The 11,810-nt window shown below is 40.9% G+C and overlaps 1 protein-coding gene across 1 annotated transcript; it reads right to left on the reverse strand.

The window, feature by feature from the left end:
• Positions 1-1,645: 1,645 nt before the first annotated feature.
• cav2 (caveolin 2) lies at positions 1,646-6,809 on the reverse strand. Its single transcript, XM_061035977.1, has 4 exons — positions 6,384-6,809; positions 5,962-6,149; positions 2,140-4,160; positions 1,646-1,912 (listed from the first exon to the last, which is right to left on the reverse strand). The coding sequence occupies exons 1-3, from the start codon at positions 6,531-6,533 to the stop codon at positions 4,010-4,012; spliced, it is 489 nt and encodes a 162-aa protein (XP_060891960.1). The 5' UTR covers positions 6,534-6,809; the 3' UTR covers positions 1,646-1,912; positions 2,140-4,009.
• Between the last annotated feature and the right edge of the window lie 5,001 nt (positions 6,810-11,810).

Raw genomic sequence — 11,810 nt, forward strand, 5'->3', positions numbered from 1 at the left:
CTCCTAGACTAGTTATTCTAATGATGCCAGTGTCTTGTAATCAGAAATGTGACAAAACCGACAGTTATAAAAAAGCGGATAAAAAATAAAAGTTAAGGCTACAGTGTAGGCTCACTATTTTGCAAGCAACAGGTCGCCGTTGCCCTTTTTATCTATCATCCCAAAACAGCATAATGAAAAAAACAGAAAGCTTTAACAACCTTGTTAATAAGGTCATTCCACTCCCGCAACCTGCAAACTAAGACAATAACATTATAAACAGTATAACAAAATACTTCCAGTAGCAGCAGCAATAGTATAAGAAGCCTTAACGGTACATTTCACAGCAGTTGTATTCCCAGCTGCAATAGTGTTTGCACAGCAGTGACAGTGTTACTATATACAGCAGCAGCAGTGTTGATAGTTCTATCAGTGTTACAGAAACAGTCGCAGTGTCATTATTACTGTAAGTCCTTGTAAAGTACTGTTTGCTCAACGGTCTGGAGGAAGGCCAGAGTTCAAAGGTCAGCTGCAGGACATCAAGTGTCTGTGGTTTTTGTTTTTAGCATCAGGAGGGCGCGGAGTTGCTCTATATCATTAATTAATCAAATGATCATTAAATTGGGCTGAGGTTTAGAGTTTTCTTCTAAAATAATTTAAAGGCTGACATTTGTAGCTAAAACATGCCACATAACAATCGTCAAATAAAAGCAAAATATGACAAAGTTGATAATCCAAAAATGTCACACATTTGTTTTAGGGTTGTTGTGATTGGCTTGTTTTATTGCTGAAACTTAATGTCAGGAAGCATCGCAAGTCAATGTGCTTAGATCTACAGAGCACAGCGGCAAACCGAAAATAGTTTGAACAAATATTTTTTTTATTCTAAAACAAGAGTCGATGACAGTTTACAGTTGATGTTTTGGTTTTGACATAGGTTTGAAAATATGAAGCCATAAGTTGACCATTCAGGCACTGTGCTCTGCTAGTTGTGTGCTGTTTACGGCTGTGCAAAGATTAAAAAAGAAAGAAAGACAAATAAACTGTATTACAGATTTCCTGTCGTGATGCTTTTGAGTTCTTGTGTGATGCACTTTGAATTGCCTTGTTGCTGAAATGTGCTATATGAATTAACTTTCTATACTCTTACAAGATGCTCAATTAAGAGAACAAAATAAATCCTTGCATTTAGATCTTAACAACCCTGAGGTTACTAGCTGATATTTAGTGCTAAAGGGAAATGCATCAAGGATCCCCATTAATTGCTACGACAGCAGCAATCAGTCTTCCACCCATATGACAACAATATATAGGATTTTACAATCAAGAGACAACAATAAGGGTAACAGTTGTGGTGAATAGTAGTTTCAAAGGTATTGTTTAGCACTTTTCAAAAAAAGAGAAAAGATTCTATCTAACTTTAAAAAAAAGATGCAAAACCCTGGTGTTGAATAAATGTTCTTCGAGGAGAGATGCAGGTGTAACGGCTAGAAATGCAGGTCTCAGAGCGCAGCCTCAGGTCATGTTCCATCAGCCCACAGCTGGGCTGTGTATAGGAAAGATCCTCATGCAATCTCAGCAAAGTGATTTACGAGACCTCTCTGACACTCAGTTATCCCAACTACATTCATCTTCTTGTGGAAAGAAGAAACCACACACAGAAAAATAACTTTGCAGAAAACATCTCTTTATTTGGTCATGAAGGGCATATTTGGCTTATTAATGCAAAGATTAAAATATGATAATATGAAAAACAGAGTGAAAATCTACTAACAGATGCATCTCACATTATGATTTATTTGTTTGAAGTGGGTTTATAACTTTTGAACTAATTTCTGGGTGGAGCTGGGGTTGATTATTGCAACATGTCATTGCTAAGGGGGGAGAAAAAGTTACCCATGCACCTGTGTCCTCCACTATTGCACAACCCTAACTTTGAACTTCCAGGGCGCGCTGGTGGCGCAATGGTTAGGGCGAGCGCCCCATGCATTGAGGCTGTCATCTCAAGCAGGCAGCCCAGGTTCACATCCCGCCCATGGCCTCCCCCCCACACATCACTCCCCACTCTCTCTCCCTGGCCTCCATCTCTATCCACTGTCCTGTCTCTCCATTAAAGGCACAAAAACCCCCCAAAAAACAAACAAACAAACAAAAAAAAACCATTGTATTTCCCCTGACAATTAAAACACAAGCATGTTGGCTGTCAGTTTGTCAGAGATCAGCCCAAAATCAGACCCTTTCCTAATCAAAGTGGTGAGTGAATCTAATAAAAATGGTTGCAGTTTGGGGGCGCAGATGTCCTAGCATTTAGGTTGCGGCCTAGGTTCCACCTTGGCTCCTTTCCTGCATGTCATTCCCCTATGTCCCTCCCTGGTTTAATACGTATCCTCTAAAGTAAATATTTTAAAAGGAAAAAATGGTTGCGCTTTGTTCATATTTGGGCACCAAAACAACTTTCTTAGGTTTGGAAATGAATACAGAACACAGCAGTTCTAAGAAAGAGTAAAGTCAAGGTCTGTATTTAACATAACTTAAATGGGTTTTGACATTTGGTCTTTAATCAGCCTCTTGTCTCCTAGTCACAAGGGACGTGTTTGTTTGACCTATCCATAACTCTAACCTCCATCCTAATGGACTTGGCTTGAACGACACATAACTCCAAATGAAAACACATTTGATTGAAATTATTGCCGCTCATCAGCCAAAGCTGCAACTCAACTGGTTTCAGTTCACTGCACTTTTGGTATATGGTTGACTAACATCATCAACCCTGTTTAAAGAGCCAGCAGGCTGCTGTTCTCAGAAGTTGACAGCTACCTGCTAATTAAGGTGGCACATGTGGTAGCTAAGCATCGAAAGGTTTTTCTAAGAAGTGAAAGAATGGCGGTAATGACAGCTAGTGTTATGAGTGTCTGCTGGATGTTATAATAAGCAACCGCTTGTGAACATTTTTTATGTTTATTTAGTTTGGTTTTCACTTCTTAAAACTTGACTGAACAGAAGAAAAGCTGAAATCTCTGCAAGGGTTGTACCTTATGCTCAACTTTGTAAAATCCACTGCAATAAAAGGTTCAAGCTTATGTTTCTGTCTGATTCTTTCTGGCAGTAGAAGTCGTCAAAGCCCAATCAACTGACTAGCAGTGCTGTAGCAAACACAAGCACCTTTAACTTAAATACGCATGTACTGGAATCTCAGCTCAACCAAAGCTTCAACCAACACAGTACAAAGTGTGGTACGCTCAACCTACTAGTGTCAGAGAAAGTCAAATATCCATGTCTTCCAATCAAGAATCAGATGCTACAAAAATAATTAATTAGAAAGCCCAACCTCCTGATAAAATGGAATGCACTTTTAGTTCAATAACATTTCAAACAACTCATATTTCAGGTCTATATAAAAAGCAAATGCCCAATAGTCTTGCCATAGCACTGTGAAATCTGCACAGCGGTTACAGTAAATAAGCTTGAAAATGTGCGACAAGCTGCATCTTAGCATTTAGAAGTCATACTGCATCACTATCTACTCATTACATTCATCTTGTAGCTGAAGGTTTAGCAATATGTACAATATATATATATAAAAAAGCAGAAATTTTACATCTTTCAGCAAGTCAGCAGTACGTTTGCCTTATTAACGACTGAGTCTACATCTCTCAGCCACAAAATATTGGAATGACAAGTATTCATTATGTTCATAGTAATCAGTCCTAAATAGTATCAAACCATTCACTGCTAATAACGATGTCAGTAACAAAAGGATGCATGAACGGATGGCATGGATGTGTTGATTTGCAAGTGAAAAGAAATTTGGGGGTAAATTTGATTAAAGGATCCAATGTAACGGCTGTGTTTCTTTCACCAAAGCATTGAAATATAGGTTATGCACATATTTATAGGTCCTTCACTTTTCCCCTACTGTAGCTCTGCTTTCAAGATGTCTTTTCCCTGCAAATGATCATATCCATGCCTCTTGTTGCATTCTCTTCCGTCCTACATTTCTTCCTCCAAGGGGTCAGGAAAGCGGTCTGTATCAGTTCTCGACGGTCTTCACTTGAACAGAGGACAGGATTTTCCCCATACTGTGGAATAGCGGCGTTATGAACATGTCTGTCAGACTCCTCCACACCACCTGAATTGAAGGTAAGAGCATCAAGAAGCACTGGATCACTGGCATCACCAACCTGGAAGGACAAAGGGAAATGGTTAGCTTAGCACAGCAGCTCAGAGAGGATATGTCTCGTAAGTGAGATTATAGAAACATACAGGCCATTGTTTGATAAGCTAGATTCTGCTGGCAGATGATAAGTGCTGAAAATGTATTTATTTGGATTCTGAACCATTAGAGCAAAGTATGTTGTAAGTTTTTTTCATATTCGCAAGTTCAGTCTTATTAACTTGACACCAGTTGCTAATGCTAATTTATCATTAGCAACTGCTGGCTGTCAGACATAAAACTGTCCTTGCGCCTGAAGAAGGAACAAATTACATTCTCATCTCATCCCTAATATCAATGTTCAAAGGGTTTTGTTATCACCGACTGTAACAGATTGAACTAATCAGCAGGGGGAAATAATGCTCAGAGCAAGCCCTTTAACTCCAAACTCCAGCGAGTTGACATGAAACAGCCGTTCCACATATGAGTAACCGATCCAATAAGTGAGAGATAGAGAGAGATAGAGAGAGAGAGAGAGAGAGAGAGAGCACAGTCTGAATAGCACATATAACTGTATGTTAGCAGTGTGCAGGAATTGCTTAGGACTTGAATATTTGTTGCTGTGGTAATATTTTTTGATCTTCACAAATGTGGTATTGTGACAACCCTAGTTAGATATTTCAGTTATTTCTATCAATGATTGCTATTGTCTCATCTGTTATGTGGTTTTGTTCCTCTGTTGTAAAAAAAAAAGTATTGTTACTTTCATGCAGCCTGTGACCTCCACTCTAATGTATTCTACGCAAAATAAAACAGTGCGTTGTACACGCTGTGCTCTCCTTTGAAGCAGCATCCCTCTGTGATCTCCCTTCCTGACATTCCTCATGTATTGAGCAGCTCCGCGTCACCACTGAGTACCTCTATTGATGAACACCTGCACTGACTTCCTCCTTCAAATGCTTCTGTTGAGGGAATCATCCAGACCTTGTGACCTTACCTAAGGTCAAAGATCACCTGGAAGTAACTCTACAGCTCTCAATCTGCTTGTGAAAAATGTCACACTCTGGTCTGCAAACAGGCCTGCGGAGCTGTTAGAATGCAGCTAACTTTGCAAAGGGCGTTTTTTTTATTTTCCACCACCAGTGGAACAAAACATTCCTCCTAACTTTCCATACAGCACTTTCTTCATCGCTCAAAATGTCGTTCCATCAAGTGTTAATAAATGGACTCTTTGGGTTGTGGAACATGTGCATTCATTGAATGATCAGCTCCACCCAAAAAATGGAGGCACCTGGTTAAGCTTGCTGCAGGCGCATATAGCTGACATAAGTACGACATAATTATCCAAATATAAGTTAAAAAAAAACAAAACGCTGACAAAATGTTTCAAACTCATATGACGCTAACTGTAAAAATAACTTGAGTCAATGTTTGCCTTAAGGGCCAGAAAAAAGTATGCTGGCAATTAGCTGTGGCCCCTGAGGGAAAGTCCCACACTGTAGTGTTCCTGAAATGTTCCCACAGGGACGTGACTTGGGATTTTGGTACCTAAAACAAAAAGTTTAAAGTGCTAGTATTAGACTTTAACAGGATTTAAAGGGGGTTGTATCCTTACCAGTTATTTAATCTGATATGCTGAATACATACTGAAAGTTTAAACGTGTCTGCAGCACTGACTTACCTTCATGTATATCTGAGGCTCATTGCATCACTTTAATATGAAGATGAAATATTATTATTATTTAGTTTTGGAGATATTTGGTACTGTTCCAGGCTCAAATAACACCACCAAACCGAAACCTGCAGGTTGAAAGGAATATTCTCCCTACCAGATGTGAATGCAGCTGAGCACCCCGAACACCACGCCGAGGATGAAAGCCATGGGCACGGCCAGCAGCGTGCTCAGCAGCCGGTAGAAGATGAATTTGACCAGCTCGAAGACAGCGTGGCTTCCTATCCACACTCTGTCGAAGCTGTGTGCGGAGATGGGCTCCGCGATGACATCTTCAAAGCCGAGCTGTCAGATCAAACACACGGGGGGACACGCAATGAGCTGCAATAATAACAATGATGGAGTGAAGCGCAGGCAGGCAGCCAGGCAGCGACTTCCAGGTATTCATGCTGCCGAGTGCCAATCTCACACTTTTAGGTCATAAAAACAACACGAAAAAGTTACAAAACACAACCTGGCAACCGCTGGTGTGTGTGGTTTCACTTTTAAACAGTAATTCCGCTCTATGTTCAGACCTACCTTCAAGTGCGCGTTGATGTCGTTTGGATCTCGGTCCGGCTCCGCTGTGTAAACTTTCCCCTTCTTCGACAGGATCGGTTCTATCGATCTGTTGAACTCATCTTCGTCCATAATTATGCTGGTGTCCAGTTTCTCCTTTTCCAGACCCATGTTGTTCAGTCAGTCGGTGCAGGGAGAGCGGCTGGTGACGGTGCGCTCTGCTCTGTGCGCCGGACTGCGCGTCACCCCGCCCCGTATGGAAAGCAGCGCAGCGTGGGGCCGAGGAGACACAACAAGCTCAAAGTCACTTCCCCAGACCAGTGCACGAGCTCAGTGATGACTGATACTACTGTGCAGCATAAAGGCCTCCAGTCAGGAGCCATGGAGACCCAAGAGTCTTCAGCTGAACACACCAGCCCTCTTCAGCCATGTGATTGAGCAGGATTCCTTCAGCCTGCAGGCGGTCTTGACTTTTCGAATTTCTAAGTGTTTTAGAAAACGTATCCACTTATACTTCCCCCCAAGGTTGTGTTTGGGAGAAAATCAGCCAAATTTGTATTTTCTCAACACGTTTAAACAACAGCTGACTGTAATTATTGTGGCAGAATATAAACACATCACTTATTCATTTGACCTGTTGAGTTGATTAACCGCACATATTCTTTTTCCTCTGTGAGGATTTGTTACTTTCTGGCTGTGTCATGCTCTGAACACAGCAGCCAACATAGTTAGAATAACTGCAGCGCCTCAGATGTCTAAACAGGAACACCAACAGAGAGGCTTTTTCCTCACACAGCCGCTGTTTACCATGGAGATCATTTTGTTTCTGACCTCATACAAGCACTCTGAAACTTATCTATCTTCCTGCTATAAGAGTTCCTGGAGGTATTTTGGAGATCTTTTTAACCGTTTTTTAACCGTAATTTTTTGGTTCCCTTTTTTTTTTTTAACAGAACCAAAGAATCAAACCCATATATTTCTGTGAGATAAACTTGTCTGGAAAGCGCAACATTTCCCTCCAGAAATAAAGAAGTCTGACATAAAAAAAGTTAAAAATAAACTTATTCTTCCTGATGCTTGTTCATAGGAAGTACAGCACTTGAGTAGACCACACCTGTTGTTTCCCTATTGGATGAAAGTAAATTGCTTTGGGAAACTTTGTGGAATAATCAGATATGTTATCAACAACTGCTGAAGTAAAGGGGTGAAGTGGAAAATTTGATTTTTTTTCAACTTAAGGAAAAAATTACCAAATTTACATAGATTTACTGTTATTAGGTATCTAGGAAGTACAACTCTGTCTCTGCAAAATGTTAACCTCACTAAACAGCCAACTTGCCTGCGGTCCTCTGCTCTTTGCATCTCATTTGTTGATGCGGCAGCTTCAGCATCCTGCCTTTTGATGGGCAGCATGTAAACAACACCCTCCATTGTTTAGACACCAGGGTCTGGACAGGACGTGCAGGGACAAAAAAAGTAGGTCAGGACTGTGAGTGACAGCAAAGCAGAAACACAGAGAGAGAGAGGCAGAGCAGAGGGGTGACAATACAACTCTATAAACTCCTGGATTAACACACAGAGCCGATCTGACAGAAAAGCATTTAGTGAGGGAGGGGAGACCTGGCTGGCTGGCTGGCTGGCTGGCTGGCTGGCTGGCCTGAGGGTGAGGCGGGGACAGAGGACTGTGTTGACATGAGATAATGTGAATTTGTGAAAGAGAGACTAGCAGAGGAAGTTATTGCCATTGGTTTGTGTAACAGTTTTGGATGCCAGTGGTGCGATGAGTTAATAATAAGATCTTTGCTCAGGCATTTGTAGAGCCTTACAAGGATGCAGATGTTGGCCAATCAAGTCCATCCAAATGTTTAGGCCAGATGGAAAGTATTAGCAAATTGTGGCAAAATTGAGAAGAAAGCTGGGACAGAAATAGAATAATTCTCCAGGAGAAAAACTGATGATTCTTGTGATCTTCATACATTTTTCTCAGGACAAAAGCTGCACGTCCAATGCAGGAACTTTCCCCAGGGACTATAGGAACTTTGGGAGGAAATCAATTATTCCCTAAAGGTTCCTACAAGAGGGGAAGTACTGTCTGAAAGTGCAGGGACCATGGATTGGTGCATAGAGCTAAACGTTTCTGATGCATTGTGCTCAAAATAACTTAAAAAAACATGACAGAGTAATTGCTATTTCAGGGATTAAGCAGATAGGAACGTTTGTGCCACGTAATTTTGCTTAATTCAAGAAAAAACGAGCTAAAAAATAAGATCGGGGTAAATGTGCATTTTATTGAAAAAAATCCATGGAGATGGAGTCCATGGGTGGAGATACCAGGGGAGGGGAGGGTATTTTTTTTAACCAGAATCCCACTATGACATCACAAGGAGAGTAAATTTGAAACGGAGCATTTTTCTCTGTTATAAGACTTATGCAGACCACAAACAAAGGACTGGATGGGTTTATTTCACATTTTGTGGGTCGGTAGACATGCAGGTTACCCAACTATATGTTCAAAAACATAATATGTCGCCTTTTAGACATTCCCTTGACAACTATGATAAGCAAATATTGACCAGATAGACTGTAGGCCACCTGTGTGCTACTTTATGTAACATTTGTATTAACATTTTTCTGCACAATGGCCTGTAACTTTTATATTCTTCCCATTTTTTGCCTTACTTATTATCCCTTTTAATGGAACAGATGTCCTTTTGAAAGACTCAAACTCTGCTGCGGCTCCACACTAGTGGTCACCGGCTGACCTTCATCTGGCCTGGGAGCTTCTCAATCCACAGGTGAAAATGTAATTAATGCACCCAACAGCCACATTCCAAGACATCCCGGCCTTCATTTCCCGTGAGACTTTAAGTCCCAATGTGTGGAACGTTTCCTCTGATTTCATGGGGAACAAATGTGTATTCTTCCAGGAGTTTCCAGGGGGAACAATGATATCAGCGCACTCGCAGCACACACTGGGATTTCCTGTTACACCCGAAGGACCCTCATGTCTGTGCTATGAAACACACATTACCTAGAGGAACACGAGGGTGTCTTACTGTACGCCTTGTGAATGTGCTTCCATTCATTTTTGTATCTAGACGTATGTGTGTAGGTGAAAGGAAACTCCTGGACTTTCCTTCACTCTCTGTCTCAGGACATGCTTTTGCATTCCAATACTTAAAGCAACAATATGTAACTTTTCAACCACACAATAGTAGTTTCAAATGTCGAGTAAATAGCTAAATAACTTCTAACAGGGAGAATTGGGTCTGTCCCATGTCCAAAGCTTGTCCCAACTTACATTACTGCTGTACCGCTGTATGTAACTTTGGCAGCATGCCGAGGTCATCTTGCAAGAAGTGCGTATGGCTTTAAGGCACAAGTTCACACACAAGCCTTCAGTTATAAAGAAGCCAGGTAGCCCGTCTCTTTACAGTTTGATACAATGGCTGAGGCTAAGAGGAGGAGAACAGTGATGGATGAAGCTAAGAAGAGAAAAAGAGAGAGTGACCGAGCAAGAAGCAGAGTGTACATACCATGCATCTCTGCATGTTTAGCAGCTTTACAGGCTGCAGAAAGTCATCTGACTCAAGTTATGTCTTAGGCTTGCATACAAATACATATTAACTAGGATTATACAGTAATTTACTCTCTCCAACGTTGCCATTTGACCACAGCCCGTATACATAAAGGCAACAGTTAAAAACACATACTTCACATGAAAACAGTTTGCAGACAATGAGCTGAAGACTGTTGCTGAGTTATATGTGCGAAATCCAGTAATATTACTGTAGCCTGTCAGTCGACATGGTTGCTTATTAATGATATCTTTTCTGGATATGCAACATCTGCCTGGAAAAAATAGGGAAGCTGTCTAAGAGGTGGAGGCGTAACAGCACTATGTGTGTATCTTACGACAGAGCAGTTGCACTCAGGGATGTTTGGTGGGCGCCAAAGTGCACCAAACCAAATTAAATATTGTTCCTTTAAATGTATTCAGAAAGGTCCGACTTAATCTTATTTAATGATTCAATAGTTTCACATAAATAAATAGAGAAGAACAAAAGAAAAGAGGTTGTTTTGTCTCAGAAAACAGCCACTACAGCTTGTAACATTTATTGTTTTTATAAATGGCTGTTATCTACGGTTATCTCAAGCATCTATTTCCCAGACTATGATGGAAACACTTCTTGTGATTTATTTATTGAAGAAATTCCAGTTAAATCACTAAAATATTAACATCATCAAAATTTTTGTCGGTAATACAGCACAGATTTCACTCATAGTCGAGCCAAACCAGAAGTTCTGTGTGTGAAAACATGTGATGAATGAGACCCAGATTGTGTAGATGCAAGCCTGAAATTCCCAGCACTGTGAAAAATGAATACACAGCGGCACTTGCAATTTGTCTGCTTGAAAGCTTTCAGATGATGTAGCAGGTTAGTCGAACAGAGCTGCAAAGGTCACAAATAAAGGTGAAAACATGAAGGCAGAGCCTGTGTGATGGTCTATGTATGAAGTACAGTGCGTGTATGAAGTACAGTGTTGAAACACACACATGTGATGCATGTGCTCTGCAGTATATTTATCTTTACCCATGTCGTGTTTGTATGAGGTTGTCTCTAAAACGTAAATTCTGCCATGATTCTGTTTGTTAGTGTGTGCAGAGCGGTATGTTCTATGTGTATTTATGTCTGTCAGCTCAGGATTGAGCAGGAGTCAAACCTCTACCCCGAGGGTCACAGGTTTGAATCCAGCTAAGGGAATAATCTGCAGTTCTTGCTGCCTATACGTTTATCGAGTATGCATCTTATTTTTTGGGGGGGTTTTCATGCAGGAGAAGGCAGACTAAACCAGCCTGATGTCTGGCATAACCAAGGGCTATTTTCTCTTTAGAGTTGTCGTCGCTGAGTGACTCATTCAAAATTCTTTCCAGTAATAAGGAATATTGCTTTCTGGCACAGAGCAGCTGGTAAAGAAATGGGTCTATTAAATAAAGAAAATGACCCGCAGGCTAACTCAAACACTCAAACATTTGCATAGAATATGAGGTGTTGGTTTACTACTTTTCAAGAAAGAAACATCCGTCTCCTGTTATTCCTGGCGAGTTCACAAGTAATAACTACAATCGTAAACCTGTCGAGTTGAGTCTCTTCATTAGGGCCGATGTTATTGTCCTCATACACGCCTCACAGGCAGAAACTAAGACACGCCCCCCTCATCACCCCCAGGTAAGGTAACCTGAGGAAAGAGGACGCCCAATCTTTATTGAGGCACATGAATACTGTACCTGCAGGCAAACTACATTAAAGTCAGGTAGAATTTGCAGAGTGCAATTCACATTTTTAACACAACAGTGTTTAATAGGAGATCGCTGCCTACGCCTAAACCTCGTGCTTTTTCTTTGGGGGTGTAATTCTGTTTTAAAAAGCTGCTAACTGTAACCAA

This window comes from Labrus mixtus, chromosome 4 (assembly GCF_963584025.1).
Source record: "Labrus mixtus chromosome 4, fLabMix1.1, whole genome shotgun sequence".
Lineage (NCBI taxonomy): Eukaryota > Metazoa > Chordata > Actinopteri > Labriformes > Labridae > Labrus > Labrus mixtus.

Excerpts from the sequence above, each read along its gene's own strand:
- cav2 (XM_061035977.1), bottom strand. The coding sequence starts at position 6,533 with ATGGGTCTGGAAAAGGAGAAACTGGACACCAGCATAATTATGGACGAA. Across the intron at positions 6,150-6,383 it reads ACATCAACGCGCACTTGAAG|CTCGGCTTTGAAGATGTCAT; the intron begins GTAGGTCTGAAC and ends TTGATCTGACAG. Across the intron at positions 4,161-5,961 it reads CTCAGCTGCATTCACATCTG|GTTGGTGATGCCAGTGATCC; the intron begins GTAGGGAGAATA and ends TTGTCCTTCCAG.